At 42.4% G+C, this 20,138-nt stretch overlaps 1 protein-coding gene across 3 annotated transcripts in view; it reads right to left on the minus strand.

The window, feature by feature from the left end:
- Positions 1-20,138, minus strand: part of HHATL (hedgehog acyltransferase like) — a 337,378-nt gene that overhangs the window by 258,858 nt on the left and 58,382 nt on the right. For all 3 annotated transcript variants that reach the window (XM_069211017.1, XM_069211018.1, XM_069211019.1), the window contains exons 3-6: positions 18,105-18,172; positions 16,810-16,923; positions 14,637-14,831; positions 10,893-11,102 (exon numbers count right to left, since the gene is read on the minus strand). In XM_069211017.1, the coding sequence (XP_069067118.1) occupies positions 10,893-11,102; positions 14,637-14,831; positions 16,810-16,923; positions 18,105-18,172 (587 nt within the window). The remainder of the gene's footprint in view (positions 1-10,892; positions 11,103-14,636; positions 14,832-16,809; positions 16,924-18,104; positions 18,173-20,138) is intronic.

Here is a 20,138-nt window from a genome sequence, read left to right on the forward strand (position 1 = left end):
AGAGCATTCAGATGTTTTCCCATGGGCTAATTTGCTCCCACAGGAGACACGCTGTAGTGGGAGCAAATACTCTGATTGGCTGCCAGCAACATGAAGCTAAATGTTTCTGGCAGCCATTATAGGACACAGGGACCTAGTATCCTGTTTTGCATTTGTAATTATAATTAAAACATGAACATAAAGGGCCAGGGTAGAGATATACTGCCCCCTTAGCCCTGGGCAGGAGGTGGGGTCCCAGTGGGACCCTCACTTGGGCTCAAAAAGTTTTAAAAAATGCAGCCAAATTCACAGCAATCTCCCAGAGCTCCCATAAGATTGCAGAAAAAAATGCCACGGACATTTTTTTAATTATTTGGGGCAGGGGGAGTGATTGGAACTGGTGGAGGGTGGGTCATTAGTTATGTGGCCTGCACAAGTAATGGGTCCGCACTCGACCACCACTGGGAACCAAACACCCCATTGTAGCGCTTGACTCTCATAAGGTAGTGTTGCAGAGCAGTCCAAGGCTTACTCAAGGGAGGTGGTGTGGGCTAGTAATCACCATTCAGGAGCACACAATAACAGTCAACAAATGATTGTCCAGTCTGTGCTTTTTCTTTTGATAAAGAAAAAGTATATTTACTACTACACACACACACACACACACACTACTCAATTCTACGTAACAATTTACACACATACACAAGTTGATGGAATTACTTTTGGATGACATTGCATAATCATTCTTATCTCTCCCAAGGGGAGATATAAACCAACCACCTACATTGCAAAACATTCACTTGTAGTCTAATGCAATATGTGAATGTAACTTGGGAGTGAGAGCACCTGATACTGGCAATACTTTGATCACTGGTGGCTGTCAGACTCATTACTCAAATAAGCATCAACAAAGATCAGGTCTAAGCAGACTGGAGTGGTTGGCGTTGCTAGTATTACTCTCAGCATGATCTACACAGTCTATCCACACTCCTAAAGGGTGTGGGCCAAAGTTCATCCTAATCTACATTGAACGATTCACCATAAAAATGATGCACAGTTCACACACTCCCGGAAGGACATCACTTGGTTGTTAATCAGAATGTAATACCATCTTTCACCCCTAGAGGGTGTCTTTACATTTTTAAACACATTTAGTATACCATGCTACCATTTTAGCTTTTGTCCCTAAGGGCTTTCATTACTGTAAAAACACCTTTATTTATAGCCTTTCACCCCTAAAGGCTGTTCCCCATTATAACAATCCTGTTGTTATCACCATTCAGGTCACAAGGACTGCAGCCATGCTCTTCGCCGCTAAAGGGTGCAAATCCACTACTCTGAAACAAAGGTTCCAGCTGGGACTAGGCTTGGAAACATGTTGAAACCTTTGAGCGGTTATCGTCTACACGTCCCCTGAAACTGAGGGTGGGGACATTGGTTAAATCCTTGGGGGAAGGCTGTGCTCTTCCTTCAGCCCCCAGCCATTCATGCAAGACATGTTGGTGGTGACCACATCCTCCTGGGGCCCCCACACACCCATAACGAGCAGCTTTTGGGTTAAAATTATGGGCTGGGCCCAGCAGGGCATTATGGGTGCTCCATGCTGGAGCATGCATATTGATGAGCGGCTCTCCCACAATTGGGGAGATCTACGTTGATGCTGAGATCTGCACACCGCCTCGGTGGTGTCCGGTCCCACCCGAACACCCCCCTTTCACAGGTAAGTCCCTAGTTGGGGAGCGGGAGAGGGAGCCCACCCCTGGCTGCACCCGCCATATCCCTGCACAGCCAGCACCTTCCTGTGCTGCTGCAGGAGCCGGCTTGGCACTTCCATTCTGCCCACTCCCATAGGCAAACACATCGGGGTGCCATCCCGCCTCCTCTGCACCCTCGGCACCTAGGGATGGGGTCCTGAGCCCTCTTCACCTTCACAGGGAGCGGGACGGTGCTTCCTTACTTTGTATTCTTCACAGGGCCCCAGGATGGTATCCGGGTCCCCGCATCTTCGAGGGAGTGCTACGGCGCTCCCTCGTTACCTCATCTTTTTCACCAGGGATGTGCAATGGTGCTCCTGGCTCCACTCTTCTTCGGGGCAGCCTCCAGGCCCTGGCCCACCCTGGTGGCAACATTGGCATCAGCAGCGGAGCCCTACACGCTTTGCTTCCAGTCCTTCCTGTGTCAAGGGTCACGTACCTTTCCCCCAGGTATATCTTGGGCTGATTTTGATGATCTTGATGTCTTTTCGCTCCTGGTGGCCAGCCCGGCCACCAGGAGCACTTTCTTCAGGCCTCCGGGCCTTGATGGTTCTCAAATGGGTAGGGAGCCAGTCCCTCTGACACCCTGCAACAGCCTTTCCTCTGGGTGCCTTCCTTATTTTTAATGAGCAGCGTGCTCTTCTTGTACCCGGGCCCAGTCTGTCCCCCATCTGGTCCTCAGGGGGTGTAAGGGGACAGCTCACCTGGCCCTGCAATGTGCCCCATTGGGTCTGGAGTCCTTCAGGGACAAATCCTTTGCCCCAGTGGGCAGCCAGGGCCTTCTTCCTTCCAGTTGTCCATGAGGCCCGTCTTCAGTCCCAGTGTCCTGCAGAGAAGCACATCCAAGAAAGTGAGCCCTTGCCTGTGCAAGACCTTTCACGTGGGGGCAGAAGTGTCCAACAGGGCTGCACCTCTGGCCTATCTAGATGTGCCACATCACTTCTACACCCCTGTCCCAACCTTCCTTCACAGTGTTCTGGATAGCTCAAAATGGCATCCTCTCAGACCCAGTTCCTGGCTCAGAATGACAGCTGGCTGATTAATGCAAGGCCCTGCTCCTGCAACTGGACACAGCGGTAATTGGCCCAATCCTGAGCCGCGTCAGAGAAAGATTACATCCCTGGATGACCCATAAGCTGTGCAAATATGCTTTTGTAACCTACTACATTCTTCTTTTTATATAGGTTACAGTGTACATTGGTGCGACTCTGGAGTCTGTGGACCATAGGAAACTGGAGTTGCACCCTAGGCCAGTCTTTCCCAATGGCATATAATGATGTATCACTACACCTATGTCATAAGGCCTACTCCAGGTCTGCATGGTCCCTTCTGTGCCAGGCTACCTAAGTTCAATTCTTGGGCTGCGCACGCCAGGAATCCTCCCCAAGCAGCCCTCACATGGGTGCATACATGTGTGCGCATGTGATCATGTGTAACCAGCCGTAGGCCTCCTACCATTGCTGCCTCACAGCAGCCTTTGCACCGGTGGTAAACACGCACAGACCATTTTACCATAGGCTTACTGTGGATAAATCCCAAACTATGAGGCTCCCTCACAGTAAAAGGTCAAAAAAAGGTCTTCTAAAAGTGAGAAATCAGGGCAGACCAGGCTACAGGTGTGCATGGTTTAAACAACAACCAGTTCCTACTGCAGTTGGCAAATGCACGATTCCAGTGAAAGGTTGAAATCATTAGTTTGGTTGAAGCACTTTGATTTCAACAAGGCATATTTGATTTTCCTGTTTTTTATTTCTAATCAAGATGCCCTTCAGTTACGTTTTGAAAAATAGAAGTGGTCCTTCAAGTGCTCACCTTTTGGTCAACACTGTGGCACTGCACATCGGTGCTGAAGCTATTGTGGACTTGGCTGAAAATAAGATGCGTTCCAATGGTCATCTTTTTTCATGAGGTCATATTTATGGCTCAGAGCAATCAAACTCTGATGTAACATTCAAGATTGACAATTGAGGAAATCCCGTCTTTGGAATTTTTTTGAAAACCTCAAATAGTTGCCTATGACCCTTGTCAGGAGAATTGACTTTGGGACTGCTGGTAGCTAAAAGGAGGACTTGTGTTCTGAAGTTTCTTCTGGGTAGACTAAGGAAAACACACTTCCAAAAAAACATAGTTCAAGAAGTGGATGTGATCCTACAAGAGTTGTTAGTCTTCTTTCAACCTCAGTCCTCACATTTCACCCTGTACCATTCAGAGGAGTTCATTTTTACCCAAGAAAGGTGAGAACAGAACTTTGAACAAATGGAGGACCTTAGTGAGAAGACGTTGTTGTAAAGTGTCCAAACAGGGGAACCGATGCCAGATAAATGGGTTTGGGACCACACTGTAGAAAAGTGAGATGTCAAAGTCCGTCTGAGAGATTCTGCCCTGTACATTATCTGGAATTGTTATTGGCAGGTTCCCATGCACTGAAAAGCATGTTGTCTGTAAGAGTGAATTGTTGTGTAATATTAAAAATATATGGCTCATCAGAGGTATGATATATCGGCACTCTACATCAAATTGAGCTATATTCCTTGAGTGATCTAGAATGGGATTTAGAGAATGGTGTTTCTGGCATCATAGTTTGGATGGAATATTTTAGCTCAAATGGATTATCTCCCAAGATAAGAATGAAACTTAAACAACATCCATGCATCTGTTAACTGCAGTTTGAAAAGGTGCTAGGGGAACGGGCTGAACCTGTTTGTTATTTGTTTGAACACCCAACTTCCTTTTTTTAATTTGTGTCCAGAACCAGAGTCTTGCATTCACTATGACTGAACTTCTTCCTGGCCTTATGCTTTTGTCTCATGTGCAAAGATTACTTGGGTGTTGGTCAAGGTGAGAAGGTGGAGAGAAATTTTCATCATGGGAGCTCCCACTTGGTGATACCTGTGCCTACTGCCAGGCTTGCTAGTGTGGAAATCTTTGCTCTTCATACCAAGAACTGGAGATTTTAAAGTTAAAAAAGGCTTTATTTGATATCAAACCAAAATAATCCACGCACAAATTCAATCCTGCAAAGACATTTCATTGTGAGCAACTACCATGTCCATGTAAAGTTGTAGCTGAGACTTCATATTTCATAGGTGACAAATGCCTACTGAAGAGGTAAGCATTTCAGAAAATCTACGTTGACTGGAAAAATATGAGTGTGACTTCTTATAGGACCCCAGTCATCTATAGAGACAGCTCCATTCTGGGAACATTTGTTTCCTGCTCACTTTTCCATACTGAGGGCTCTATTTTAGCTACTCTAATGCAATTGAAGTTGCCTTAGACAATAAGTATGACAACCAGTTGGGTGATTTTTGCTCTAGACTTTCTCCTTAGCCTTATTGTAAAGTTTCTTAATACACTGGATTCACGTCTTGAGGGCAGTCCAGTTCATTTACAGCCTGAATTAAAACTTAGGGCCTGGTTACAACTTTGGAGGACGGTGTTAATCCGTCCCAAATGTGACGGATACAGCACCTACCGTATTATGAGTCCATTATATCCTATGGAACTCGTAATGCGGTGGGCAGGCTATCCGTCACATTTGGGACGGATTAACACCGTCCTCCAAAGTTGTAATCAGGCCCTTAGTCTTAGTCACACTGAAAAGTACCTGCTTCCTTTAAACAATCACAAGTTTTCTTCTAACAAAAATGAGATTACATCCAACTTGCATCGTTTGGTTGTATTTTTTCCTCAGTTTTATAACAAGACATTGTATGTCATATGGATGGTGTTTGAGGTCTAGCAACCTAATTTTGGAAGAGGATTATCTGCAAATGTGATTTAGTTTCGGTTATCCTTGTAGGTCAGTGCTTGCTTCCTCAGAGCACTACTCAAGGTGAAGCAAAGGGAGGCATTTCCCCCAGTGTATACTGTAATTTATACTGGAAGCGATCGTCCCATTGTTATAGTCCAAGCTGATGAACGTGTTTCTAAAGTTAAACATTATATATGAATCATGAATCCAGGGACAAGATGTCACCGTCCAGTTATTCTAGAATTTTTAAGTAAGATCAACATGGAGAAACTTTGAAACTCTAGCTTTTAGTGCAGCCATCTTTTTTGGAAGATTAACGTGATGGTTACAAAAAGATCTGACATATATACAATGTGAATGCCTTTCATGGAGGTCATCCTTTGCCAGAGCTTCAGAAGAACAGCCATACTATTTCACTTGTGTTAACCCTTGATGTTCTGTTTTGCTGTCCATTGTAATTTCAAACAAAGCTGTTTTCTGATTTTACATTTACAGTCAGCCATATAGAGTATGGATCCCTATACCTTGCTCTGGTGGGAACATCATAACTCAATGCTTTGCCTCAAAACGTATTGCCAAATTTACAAGGCAACGGATATGGCATTTTCATGTACTCTAAATAATTAAATAACACTGGAAAATGCCATAACTCAGACACTAGCACCAGCAAATGAGAGCACCAATAAAAAAAACACTAATGGACCACATCGAAAGAAGCTCCAACAGCTGCAGGGAGGTCTGCTTGATCGTGAATGATTTTACCTCATCTTTTGCCACTGTCACCAACATTTCTGCCTCTCAGCAAACTCTACGACAAATTATCCAACTTCTTCCACCGCAAAATTGCAAACACCTACAGCACTTTCACACATTCATCCCAACCCCAGAGGACTCATTGCTAACCTACCCACCACTAACCAAGATGGCTACTGGATGGACCAAATGGACAACCTCACTAGAAATTACACAGTGGCAATCAAGCAGGCTATTTAATCAGGGGCTCCAACGGACCCATGGCCCCACCACATATGTAACCTGGAAGCATCACCAATCATCGCCACCCTGACCCACATCATCAACACCTCTATCATGTCTGTCACTTTCCCGAATGAATGGAAACTGCTGATCCGAATCAACTGCGCAATTTCTGACCCATCTCCCTACTTCTTGATCCAGCCAAAGTGATTAAGAAGGCCATCAACAAGCAACTCACAACCAACCTTGTACTTCACCATCCGCTAGACAAAACTCAATCAGGATTCAGAAAGAACCACACCATGGAAACAGCACTCATTGTGGCCACTGACAACATTTGATTAATCCTGGACTGAGGAGAAACAGCAGCCCCTATCCTGCTTGATCTCTCTGCGACCTTCGACATGGTCTCTCATAACACCCTCATCAGAAGACTCCATGAGATTGCCATACAAGGATCTATTCTCAAATGGATCTGTTCCTTCCTCACAAGAAGAACCTAATGGGTCAGGCTGCCACCCTTCACATCAAAGACCAAGAAATTGATATACATAGTCCCACAGGAATCGTCCCTCAGCCCCACCCCTATCAAGATATACATGACACCGCTTGCCAACACCATACGATCATAAGACATCACTGTCATCTCCTCGCTGATGACACACAACTTATCCTCTCCCTGACGAACAACACAACCACCGCCAGTTCCAATTTCATCAACTGCATGACCATGGTAGCAGACTAGATGTGAATCAACTGCCTGCAGCTCAACTCTGACAAGACGGAAGTACTGTTTTTGGCAACAACATTTCCACTTGGGACTCCCCATGGTGGCTGTCGGAGCTAGGACCAACACCCACATCCACAGAACACTCAAGAAATCTAGGGATCATCCTAGAAAAAAAGCTAAACATGATGGCTCAAGTCAATGCAGTGTACACCTACTGCTTCCACATCCTGTGCATGCTGCGAAAAATCTTCAAAAGGTTGCCTCAAAACACCAGCGGACTGTCATGCAAGCACTCATCACCAGAAGACCGGACTACAGCAACACTCTCTACGGCAGAATCTCCAAACAGCTCCTACACAGACCATCCAGTACACCACTGCAAAACTCATACGTGACTGTCCACGCCACACCCACATCACTTCACTCCTCAGGAAGTTTAATTGTCTCAGCATTCAGAAGCGCAGCCAATCCAAACTTCCCATGCATACATACAAAGCCCTACACAACACAGGACCAGAATATATGAACAGCCGCATACACTTTCACCAACCCACCAGACACCTACACTCTACCTTACTCTCACTCATCAAAACTGGAGGGTATTCACGTAAATACTGGCGGAGACAGGGTGCACTTGGCATAGGCAGTGCGGGGGCCCCTCTGGACACACCCGACGCACAACAGAATTGCCGCCGGCCGTATTACGGGCTGGCGTCAATGTTGTTGTACCTTTCCCACTGGGCCAGCGGGCGGAAACCGTGTATCCGCCCGCTGACCCAGCTGGAAACTCATAATAAGGCCAGCGGGAAGGAGACTGCATTGGCGGTCTCCTGAAAGCGGGAGTTTGGCTGGCGGCCTTTTCCACCTGCCAAACCCGTAATAAGGCCCTTAGATTCTTCTACCTTGAGATAACCACTTTTTTTTCTTTGTGCACATTTGGAATAGTGCTAGAAGTTGAAAATCTAGTTTAATAACTTAATGGTACTTCTTTTATTTTTTTATGTCTTTTAATGAATATTTGTCTTGAAAGTAAACGGGTACTGTTAATTAGTGGGTATTAAATAGTGAAGAGTACCAAGTTAACACGTTTGTGGAAAACCAGAAATATTCAAACTTCCTGGTGAGGATGAAGTCCTGTAAAGTGTTTTTGGAATCAGTAGTACCTTCTTTTGAAATTACTATATAAATTGTAATAATGTGCCATCCCTCAGTAATATAACCTTTTGGTGAGAAGACATAAATGAATCGTAAAAAGCAATCAAAATTATAAAATGCACACAAAATATTTAAAATAATAACATTTCTATACCCTATGGTGCATCTAGGGAACAACACAATAAAACAGATACAGGTCTGATGACAGGATAAACCCTCCTATAAACCCATTACGACAGAACCTCAGAGAAGACAGTGCAGTATTGTGAAAAAAGGAGTATAATGTTTTTGAGTCGACTTTAACTCAGTGGCATCTTATATCGTCGGATTTGACTGCCAATGAGATAATAAATAAATACCACAATCCTTCATGGGAGGACATCAATCTATGTTTGTCTTTAAAAAAGTCTTTAGGTGGAGGATTCATCCTTTTCCTCTTTTCTTTTGTATACAATGCCCTTTGGGTTTTGTTATTGGCTTTCTGAGGGTGACCTCTGGGTTAGACTAGTCTTTTTGGCCCTCAGAATACTAAAACAGAGGGCTAGATTTATCAAAGGCTTGCATTGCCCTTGCAAGCACTTAAGAGAGATTTACTATGCCACGCTGAGCCACCTTGGGTGGCTCTGCATGGCATAGTAAATCTGGAGTATATCAAACCAGCGCAAGTCACAGCCTCACGTTACTCTGCCCTGGGAAGGGGTTCCATGGGTAGAGCGTGAGTGTTCTCTTGTATCCACCCATGGACTTTGGTGCTTTCCCAGGTTTACTAACACTAGTAAACCTTTGAATGAGTAAAAATAGGTAACGCTTCCCAGTGGAGGCGTAACTTAGAGAAATATGTATAGTTCTCCTCTTTTTTTTCCTCATTCTATGTGTGCTGTAGGAAGAAAATGCCTCAGAGGATTGTTTTTGCGCAGGAAAGTGTCCGTATAGCACAAAAACAATCCTGCCTATAACGCAGGCACACTTACACCATTGTGCAAGGGTGTCTGCATTGTCACTTGGTAGCCACAAGTATGCCAGCGCAGAAAGAGAGCAGGAATGGGCCATATCTTTGTGGATATGGCCCATTCCTTCCTTCTCCATTCGGTGCAGCTCAGCAAGTTTTCATGTTGTGTTCCATTGCACCAAATATTAGTAAATAGGAGGATTATCTGCATACTTGTTGGTTATCCTAAACAAGAGCGGATTTTATTATTTGGTGAGTTGAGAAGACCGGCCCTGCATCCAGGTCTTCTGTTCCTTTCTCTATGATCCTCTCTAAATGTCATTGGTGGACCTTTTCTGTGTCTGTGTGTGATGTTGAAGAGCTCCTGATTCTCTGATGGTTGATTTGGCTACATGCCCCTGATAAATTTTCCTCTCTCTACATTTCTTTCAGTCAAGGTGTTCTTTCTTCCACTTTAGAAGTGCTAAATTTGAGAACAGTCATTGATTGTGAGGTGAAGGCCATTCACCACGTTCACTCAAGCCTTCTTCTTTTTCCTGAACATGCATGAAATTAAACAACTATCATTCTTTAAAAGCAATCAAATGATTCTCAACTGTTTCGTTCCATGGCATTGGACTAACTCTCTTCTTTTCATTTGTCAGGACATTCCTGTTACTAGAGGTTTGAATTACCACTGGGTTCTATTCAGGATCACTCATTCTTTTCTGCATCATCCTAGATCTTCTGTTGGAAACTGTTTTCACAGAATTGACGTTAACATTTATGACCAACGTGATCAAATCCATTTATGATTATCTGTCTCTCCGTAGGTGTGTCCAGTACTTAGGCCCATGTTTGTACTTTTTTAGCGCCGCATTTGTGTCATTTTTTTACGCAAACGCGGAGCACACTTACAAAATACAATTGTATTTTGTAAGTTTGGGCTGCTTTTGCATTAAAAAGCGGCGCAAATGAGGCACTAAAAAAGTATAAATATAGGCCTTAGTTTGTGCGGGTGGTTCCAGGTGGTGGGCCCAAGCACTCATTTTTGGGGCCTGAGGCTCATTTTCCATCATCAAATTTTGACCCAGAGCAATCGAGAGAAAGGCAAAGATTGGAAAAAGAAACCAGATGATAGAGATAGGAAGACTAAGTGGAAAAGCAAGGAAGAAAAAGAGTGAAATAAAGAGACAGGAAGTATAGTGTACTGAAAGATTTAGGGCAATTAAATTAAGACCAAGCATTCAGCAGAGCTCGTGGCAAGATCCAGTGAGAAGGTATGCATTTGTGTGTCTGTGTGTTTTTAAACAACCTAAGTGCTGTGTGTCCCACTGACGTTATTGCCTCAAAAATCTGACCCGATCATTTAGAATAGCAACTAACTCCCCTCTTCTCTCTCTTTTTTTTCGCCAACCAAGCATTTTCTCCCAAGTATAAACTTTTTCATGTCACACAATTAGAATGCCCTTTCCGCCTTGCTTTTACATGTAGAGTGCTCTCCCCCTTCTCCTCGTTATATCTGTAATAATCAGTATAAAGTTCTGTTGTCTCTTGAGTAGCAATATCCATGAATAATACTGAATTGCCAAAGTTGTTTTTAATTTATGGACTCACCTGTACTAGAAATCGGTCAAAAGTCATAATGGGTCCAAAGAAAAAGAAGGGGAGGTAGAAGTTGTATTTCAGAAGCTCCAGTGGCGAAAAGTTGCCCTCTTTCTTGTCGCAGTTCTCCAGGGCAAAGCTCATACAGCGCATAATGGTGAAACCGCTCCCCCCATAAAACAGAATGTCTTGAAGGTCAAATGTTCCTGTGACAATGTCACTCTGGACAACACAAAAACAGCCTGAGGTTACAAGTGCTGAAGGAGCATGCTTTAAAATTATACACAGCAACACATGTGAATTGTGACTGATACTTATATAAAACTAACACAACTGAACAACCAAAACATGTCTGAATCGAGGAGATGAATAACTAAAGTTACCAGATAACTCCATGTCACCAAGGATGCCAGTCCTTGTTTTGCAGTTTACAGTCTGATAGATTTTGGGAGGTGTAGCCCTGATTCACTTCTGTTGATCCATAATGATTTGTAAAAGAAAAATGTAGGACGAGAGCATTGCGTCCTTGGTGACATGAAGAAATTTGGTAACTTAAGAAAGGCTCCTTTTTCAGATCTGAGCCGAGGGCCTTCACACTTTAGAAGCGGGCTTGGCCCTCGCCACATCCCCAATGGGAGAGGAAACCACAACCCCAATGGGAAAGGAAGTATCTGTGACATAAGATCCCTGGGAACTTCGATATTCTATTACTAGGCTTGACCTCACAGGAGTCGTGCTAAACATTCAACATGCCTCTCAGGGATACCTTTTCGCTTTCACATACTTCCGTATAGGTAGACTGTGCCCATGCAAAAGGATTCTCTTGGTCACACAAGTCACTAACCATGTAATGAACAAACAACCCTTTAGGAGTGTACAATTCTTCATACTTTCTAGGACCATCTCTATCACAGAAGCCACTACACATATACATATTGCCCATTCAGTAATAGCAAATTGCCCAAAGGTGAGTTTCTTTCTTTAATACAGACTGAGAACCATAAAAACGATTTATGAACTTGTGCTTACAATACAGCACACTGTTATAGCATTTCCAGGAATAGGATTCACCCAGATTAGCTCAAGCTTTCGAAATCATAATCCTACTTTAGACTTGAACATGGTGAACCCACATTTTGTGGTGCCAATTACACACACGTTGGTTACCTTTTTCCTGGAGGTAAGAATTAGCACCCAGGTCTGAGTCTAGGACCTTGAAATGGAGAATAAAATCACCAATAAAGCATGTTATACCACATTGCGATGTGTATAGAAAGCTATTTTTCTAATTGATTCTGCGACTTCAAGTACATTCTACATGCTGGAAACTATGGTTGCAAACAATTTACATTTATCCCATTTTAGGTGCAAACAGACGTTTGGATTTTGCTGTCCCATCCTGATTAGGTCCTTGCAATCCACCCTTGATCAGTAGAGCCTTCCACATGCTAAACCATGCTAAATTCGGTTGAGACAGTGATGCCCAATATTTAACCGTCATGACACAAAGAAACATTGTTTTCCCACTTAGAAACAAAATGTCAGTGGTAAATGTAAATTGTGTTAACTTTTCTGTAATGTAGCATACAAAAGCAATCTCTCAATAGAACAGTGTGGTAGTCATTGGCATCCTGAGAAATATCCTATCAGTTCCTTAACTCCCACAGTCACACCAACACCTCGTTTTCAATTATCAGCAGAGTTGTCAAATAAGTGTGGAACTGTAAGATGACAGCATTTTCTTTAATAACAAAAGAAAATCCAGAGATAGGGTTTTTGATCCGAAATGTCCTCTCTTCCCTGCGGATATAAATTCAGTGTGAGTGTTGTTTTAATATCAACCTGCAACGATATTGACTCCACAGAAGCAGCTCCTACTTTATCATAAAGACAACAGTATGTGGAGTTAAGAATAGTAAATCTACATTTACAGTGACAGTCGAAATTGCAGAGTTGACAATTTTGCAGGTCGATATTAAAGACCTGATATTGTAATTTGAAACCTTCAATGTGATATACAGGGAGTGCAGAATTATTAGGCAAGTTGTATTTTTGAGGATTAATTTTATTATTGAACAACAACCATGTCCTCAATGAACCCAAAAAACTCATTAATATCAAAGCTGAATATTTTTGGAAGTAGTTTTTAGTTTGTTTTTAGTTTTAGCTATGTTAGGGGGATATCTGTGTGTGCAGGTGACTATCACTGTGCATAATTATTAGGCAACTTAACAAAAAAAAATATATACCTATTTAAATTATTTATTATTACCAGTGAAACCAATATAACATCTCAACATTCACAAATATACATTTCTGACATTCAAAAACAAAACAAATCAGTGACCAATATAGCCACCTTTCTTTGCAAGGACACTCAAAAGCCTGCCATCCATGGATTCTGTCAGTGTTTTGATCTGTTCACCATCAACATTGCGTGCAGCAGCAACCACAGCCTCCCAGACACTGTTCAGAGAGGTGTACTGTTTTCCCTCCTTGTAAATCTCACATTTGATGATGGACCACAGGTTCTCAATGGGGTTCAGATCAGGTGAACAAGGAGGCCATGTCATTAGATTTCCTTCTTTTATACCCTTTCTTGCCAGCCACGCTGTGGAGTACTTGGACGCGTGTGATGGAGCATTGTCCTGCATGAAAATCATGTTTTTCTTGAAGGATGCAGACTTCTTCCTGTACCACTGCTTGAAGAAGGTGTCTTCCAGGAACTGGCAGTAGGACTGGGAGTTGAGCTTGACTCCATCCTCAACCCGAAAAGGCCCCACAAGCTCATCTTTGATGATACCAGCCCAAACCAGTACTCCACCTCCACCTTGCTGGCGTCTGAGTCGGACTGGAGCTCTGTGCCCTTTACCAATCCAGCCACGGGCCCATCCATCTGGCCCATCAAGACTCACTCTCATTTCATCAGTCCATAAAACCTTAGAAAAATCAGTCTTGAGATATTTCTTGGCCCAGTCTTGACGTTTCAGCTTGTTGTCTTGTTCAGTGGTGGTCGTCTTTCAGCCTTTCTTACCTTGGCCATGTCTCTGAGTATTGCACACCTTGTGCTTTTGGGCACTCCAGTGATGTTGCAGCTCTGAAATATGGCCAAACTGGTGGCAAGTGGCATCGTGGCAGCTGCACGCTTGACTTTTCTGAGTTCATGGGCAGTTATTTTGCGCCTTGGTTTTTCCACACGCTTCTTGCGACCCTCTGAGGTGGAAGTAATGTCAAAGAGAATGGAAAAAGAGTTCAAAGGTTTCCCTATCTCTTAAAGGTAAGACCATCCTAAGGAATCTATACAATTTCTCATAAGGGACACTCCTTACATGTTTAATAAAACAATTTTGCAAGACCAACATTATTTAAATCAGAAGGGATAGCAACTAGCAATGAATACCCTGGTTCCTTCAAGGGCCAAATCCCTTCTTGAAGATCCACTTTTCACCACCTGAACATTCTTTTGTAATTGACCAGGAATCTAGCTTTTTAATGTATTTTGATAATGGTTATATCCCACAGAAAATTATTTGACCATGCTTGCCTACTAAAATGCCTGCGTGGTTAGTGAATGGACTGTTCATAATTCCTCCAATGACGCCTTAACAATATTAACATTTACATGGCACATGTCACCAATGAGTCTATTAGTGCACAGTATTTTGACTGGCTACATGAGGTAAGGTGATGGGTAAAATTAGAAAGAAATATACAAATGCAAGAACAGGAAAGCTCCCATTGGCATTAGGGACCTACCTGCCAAGTACTGAAAGGCTCCAGTTTAAAAGTGGCCAAACTGGCAATTCCTGCGACAAAGCATATCCACTTCTTCTTCACCAGAGAGACTGTGTAGAGGACGAGGCAATGGGAAAGGACCAGCATCAAGAAGGAGTTTCCCATGATTCCAAGTACCGTCAATATCCCGTAGATCATGTACACCCAGGACCGTAGCTGTGAGACAATGAAAGACATATTTCTGAGAATAGGTATTCTGTATCTTTGTTGGGAACTATTCTTTATGATGTGCTTACATTTTATGCGCAGAACGCCCACCCTTTTCAAATATAGATAGGGGATTTGAATTCCTTAAAACTGCTCAATCCATAGGGTTTTGGCATTTGGCAAAGTAGTTTTTAGGTTGCATCAGGACTTTCAGGAATTCTTCTTGAAATACAAAGTAGAGGTTTATTGCCCTTTTTCCTCTCATGGGGCCAGATGCACAAAGCTTTTTAGACGTCGTAAATGGTCCATTTTGCAGAATTGGGCCGTTTGCAACATCTAAAAAGCATGTTTGTATGTCCCTAGGCCAAATTGTGATTTGGTAACCTATGCCCGAATCGCAATTCGGCTTTGCGATTTGGTATTAGGAAGGGGCATGTTTAGGGCATCCCTTCCTAATACGAAATCGAAGTAGTATGTATGAATATTTTGCAACCAAAATGCGGTCACAAAGCATTCACAGTTTACCACCAATTTCAAATTGGTCGTAACCCATTTTGTGAATGTTAGCAAGAGCATTTTTTAAGATTAGGCGGTGGTCCCACGGACCACTGGCTACTCTTAAAAATAAAAAATAAACTTTCACTTTATTTTTTAAATGCATTGCGTTTTCCTTTAAGGAAACTGGGCAGTATTAAAAAAAAAGCTTTATTTAAAAGCACTCACAGACACATTTCATGATTTCTGCGATTGCCAATAGGTCGCAAAGTGAAACCTATCTCACTAATAATATTGAGATAGGTCTATTTGTGACCCACTAGGAATCGCAAATGAAACTCACAAGAGTTTCATACATTTGAAATTGCAATTTCCTAATTGCGATTCACCTGAAATCGCAATTAGGAACACACAATTTCAAACATTCCTTCATGTGGTGCTAAGTTGCATGATGGCTACGCAAGCCTCTGTTGTGCCTCTTTTAGTTGAATGTAATAATTGAGCATTTGCTTGATTTGGTAATTTACACATTTACTCTGTGTCACTTACTTAGTCTGGATCATGTGCCAAATTTATTTCATGCTTTGCCCTAAAATGTCGGTCTTGGTATTCTCACAGAAAGGATGCAATTATAATATGGTTAAATAATGGCAAAAGCAAGGGGGACTGGAGGTCATTATCACCAGAAATTTGAGCACTGATGTAGGCCAGTCTAGGTCTGGTTACAGCAAGGCTCAAATTTCTGGTGATTAAGAGTGGGCAAAAGCTGTTCTCTGGTAGGATCAGGATTTCTCAATTTTGCAAAGGGAAGGTCAGCTTTCATGTTTAGGATCACATTTTTGGTGGTCAACATTGACTAAGAAGATCATCTATCTGCATAATTATTTTCTGAAATTGGAAATTTTGACCTCATCATCCTTTGATTAACAGGCTCAGTTCCCATACCAACTTTGCCTTTTCAACACTTCATTTTTAATTAGCTTCTGTAAATGTGGGTCTACCCATGTTTTCTGCAAAGACAAGCCTTAGCTACAAGCATGGCTAAAAACAATAGATTATTTTATCCACTTTAATGGTACACAGTTTTTCAGCCTTAAACAGATGAAATCTTGCTAATCATATTAGATGTGAGCAGAATTCATGCTAATGAGCAACCTTGTCTTCAATTTCATGTTGTTATCCCAGATGTATAATCCATTCACACTTCCCTTTCACTAAAGGATTATATTGCCTGTCACTTGGCACATTGATATTGTTGTCAGCCTTGCTGATCAAGATTCTAAATTACTGATATAAGTGACTCCCTTAATCATTTCACAAGATATGACGTGCGAGGATGGAGATCCTCTTTCTTCCTAGAAACTGAGGATGAATATTAAAATCAACCAAGATTTCAGAAGGAAAGCTTTCTTAATGCTAACATTTGAAGCAAGGGCAGAAACAAATATGAGACATGCATGCATGCATGCGTGTGAACAGTGATTGTACTCACCTGCGGTACAAGCATTGTGCAAATCTTGGCAAAAAGTACATGTCCACTCAGGGCAAAAATGATGTAGTTCCTGAATGTGGTAAACCACATCATCCATTCAAAGTCAGCCACATCCTGTCGATGAAAACAACAAAATGCATGATATATTCATGACCAAAGCAACCAGAATGACATATGTTTTCAATGATCAAGATAAAAGGTACATTGATGTTACAATATCTACACCCAGAAAGTACTTGTTACTTAATCATGTACTCACACCATATTTATAAAAAAAAACAAAAAACTGCTTGTGAGATAAAGAGCCCTTCAACTTTTAAAACGTGTTTTTACTATGAAAAATAACAAATGCACTTTGTTGTCAATAAATGCAGCCTAATAATTAGTACCTTCACATTTGCAGTCTTTGTATAGTGATATGTGTATTTTTCCCCAAATATCATTCTTATCACTTACACAATTCAAACAAGCTTGTGTAGGTCTTACCTTCCTACATCTTTGGCTGACTTTTGTTGACAACTGCATATCTCTAATGCAATAATGCACAGATGAGGCTTTAGGTCAGCCCCGTGGTCATGATTTGATAGCTGCATTGTCTACCTCAGCTAAATGCTCCTGACTGACTGGCTTTCCTCACTATCCTTATTTTGCCCCTCTCCAGGAGCATTTCCTCTTTAGCATCCTTTGAAGGATATCTGGATCCGTCCACTACTGACATCAGGGACCTATTTATTTTGCCTTTTAGCGTATGAGCCCTTGGCTTTCCTTTTCCTCTCTTCACCACCTTTATATGCTCACTAACTACTGACTCCTTACTCTTACATGAGTAGCCATCTTGTAACTTTTTTTTCTTTATTTAGAAAAACCATTCTAAATCGACCTTTTCGTGAATGTGCTTCAATCCACATGTGCCGGCATGCAATGGTGATCATTTAGGAATTCTTCTTTTTTTTCTCATGCCAGTGCAAAAAGGCATTTGCAAACCCAGTATCTCAGCGTTTTAAAGGCAAAACCTTTTGATTTTGCAAAAGCTTGCTACGCATTTCAGCCTCTTTTACCTCAGTGATTCAAAATGTCAACCTCATTTGTGATTCAAAACACAGCATTTATTCTCAAAGAATATAATAATTTAGAAAAAGAAAGACCAGGGAGTTTCAATACTTAAACATTTATGATTGGAAAATAAAGCATTTATGTGTGGCGCTCGAGAGCTTTTTAGCCAATTCACCCTAAAGCACAACGAAATTAAACTGCAACACTTAACTTCCCGCATGGATATATGGTTAGGAACTCACCATCTTTCTTCCAAGGTACTGCCATCCTGATTTCACGCTCTCTTTAAATGTTTTTCTGTCCATGTTCTCTAAGAATCGCAGCATCCCGCATCAGAAAAAACAAGTCATCTCGTTAATGAAGAACATATGATGTCAGCAATTATGTCATAATTTGCAAAATGTATAACTCGAAGCACTGGTACACTGGCATGGCTGGATTAGGCATAGATGCTGATGTTAAATGTTTATACAGCACGTAATAACGGAATTTCAGATGTTTGGAAGGGGTTCCACTAATGCTTGATCTAAAAAATGGGTCACATGGAGACTTTTTAATCTGATCATCGTCAAAGAATTGTCCCAAGTGGATAAGGCCGCCATAGATGAAGGAACAATCATTTTTAGCTGTTTACACTTTCGTGTACGTCTGCTCTAACAGTCATGGGATACGGAAGGTTTGTTTCTCAAAAGCTACAAATGTTTCAGTTTCAGTGCATTGCAAACTTGCCCACTTAAAATGTTTTAAAATTTTGCTACTGTACCCTAAACGTACACTTTGCAATCTCCGCTTTTCACCGTAACATTTCTGCATCTTTACCTCACACTTTTTGGTTACTAGTTACTAAAGCCTTTCTATCAACAATCCCCATGTGAATGGGTTCCCTCAAGAATGTGAATATGTTATCTTATAATTTAAGAATTTAGCTTCAAATTGAGTATAGTTCAGTGTATGAATCTTGTATCATACATTTCAGGCTGGATTTTTATACGAAAGGTGGTAACAAAGTTAACAAAATATATATTTGGTTAGGATCTTGTTTCCATAGGAAAATGCATTTTTTGTGTTGCTAATAACTCTGCCACCCTTTGATGAATCTCCACAACACTTTCTGAAAGAGTGGTCTTTTTGCCTAGTTTCCACATGGAACGTTTTGGGGTGATTGATCAAGCAGGAACCAGGAAAAAAATAGGTGTCCCTAAACGCATTTCCCCATTCATTTTCCCAAAGGGAATTTAGTCACACCTACAGCCTAAACCGCTAAACAGAGTTACACCAAATTCTGAAGAAAGCTTGATCCATGTCCAGAAAGAGAGCTTTTTGCTTTTGGTGGAAATCCTATCAGTAGTTTTTGAGTAATCAGTGAACAAAAAAGCTTTGTATTTATAGGGACGCAGAAGCTCTGTGGATCCTGACAAATCTCAAACTGAAATCTGATTGACTGCCACCACCTCAAGCCATTTTAGGATTCGGGACACAAGAGTCCTAAGAAAAATGCAAAAAAAGACACAAGGGAGCAGGGTAAGGATACCCTGACCCCCTAGCCTGATGGTGGAGCCACAGAGGGAACCCCTCCCCTCCTCCCCATGGACCATAAATGTGCTTTTAAAAAAATATATATATATATTTTGACGCAAATTTGAAGTGAATCCGCTAATCCATGGCAAAATTAAAAAAACATAAAACAAGGACAGTCTCCCACTGTTGTTTTTTAAGGCCACCCCAGGAGGGCTAGGCCCGAGGGGAACTAATAATTATATACTTGGGAGGGGGGCACGTGCCCCACCCCTTCCCAGGCTGATTTTGGCCCCTGGAACCTCATTCCCTGGGGCTTGGCCACCTTGTTAAAGTGAGGAGGGCCACAATCTGGACAGATTTTGGCCTTGGGGACCCCATCCCCCAGGTACTACTTTTCAGAAGGGGGAGGGGGCATGTGGGCCCCCTCCCTTGGCTGATTCCAACCGCAGGGCCCACATTTCTGGCCGTATTTCAAAAGGGGGGGGGTCATGCGGCTGCCCCTCACAGGGCGGATTTCAACCTAGGGGACCCCCATCCCTTGGGGCCCCATCAATTATGCAAAGGGATGGGGACTGTAATTTCAGCCCCAGAATCCCCTTCTCTGGGGCCCAGACTCATCTTCAAAGGAGACGTGGGGCCCCTCTCCCTGCACCATTAATGGTCCTAGAGACCGCATTCCTCATGGCCCATTCACATGCTAAGTCCCAGGGTGCCTACCCCAGGACATGGTTGTTTCCCTGCCCGCACTGCGTGGGCAG

Source organism: Pleurodeles waltl, chromosome 10, assembly GCF_031143425.1.
Source record: "Pleurodeles waltl isolate 20211129_DDA chromosome 10, aPleWal1.hap1.20221129, whole genome shotgun sequence".
NCBI lineage: Eukaryota > Metazoa > Chordata > Amphibia > Caudata > Salamandridae > Pleurodeles > Pleurodeles waltl.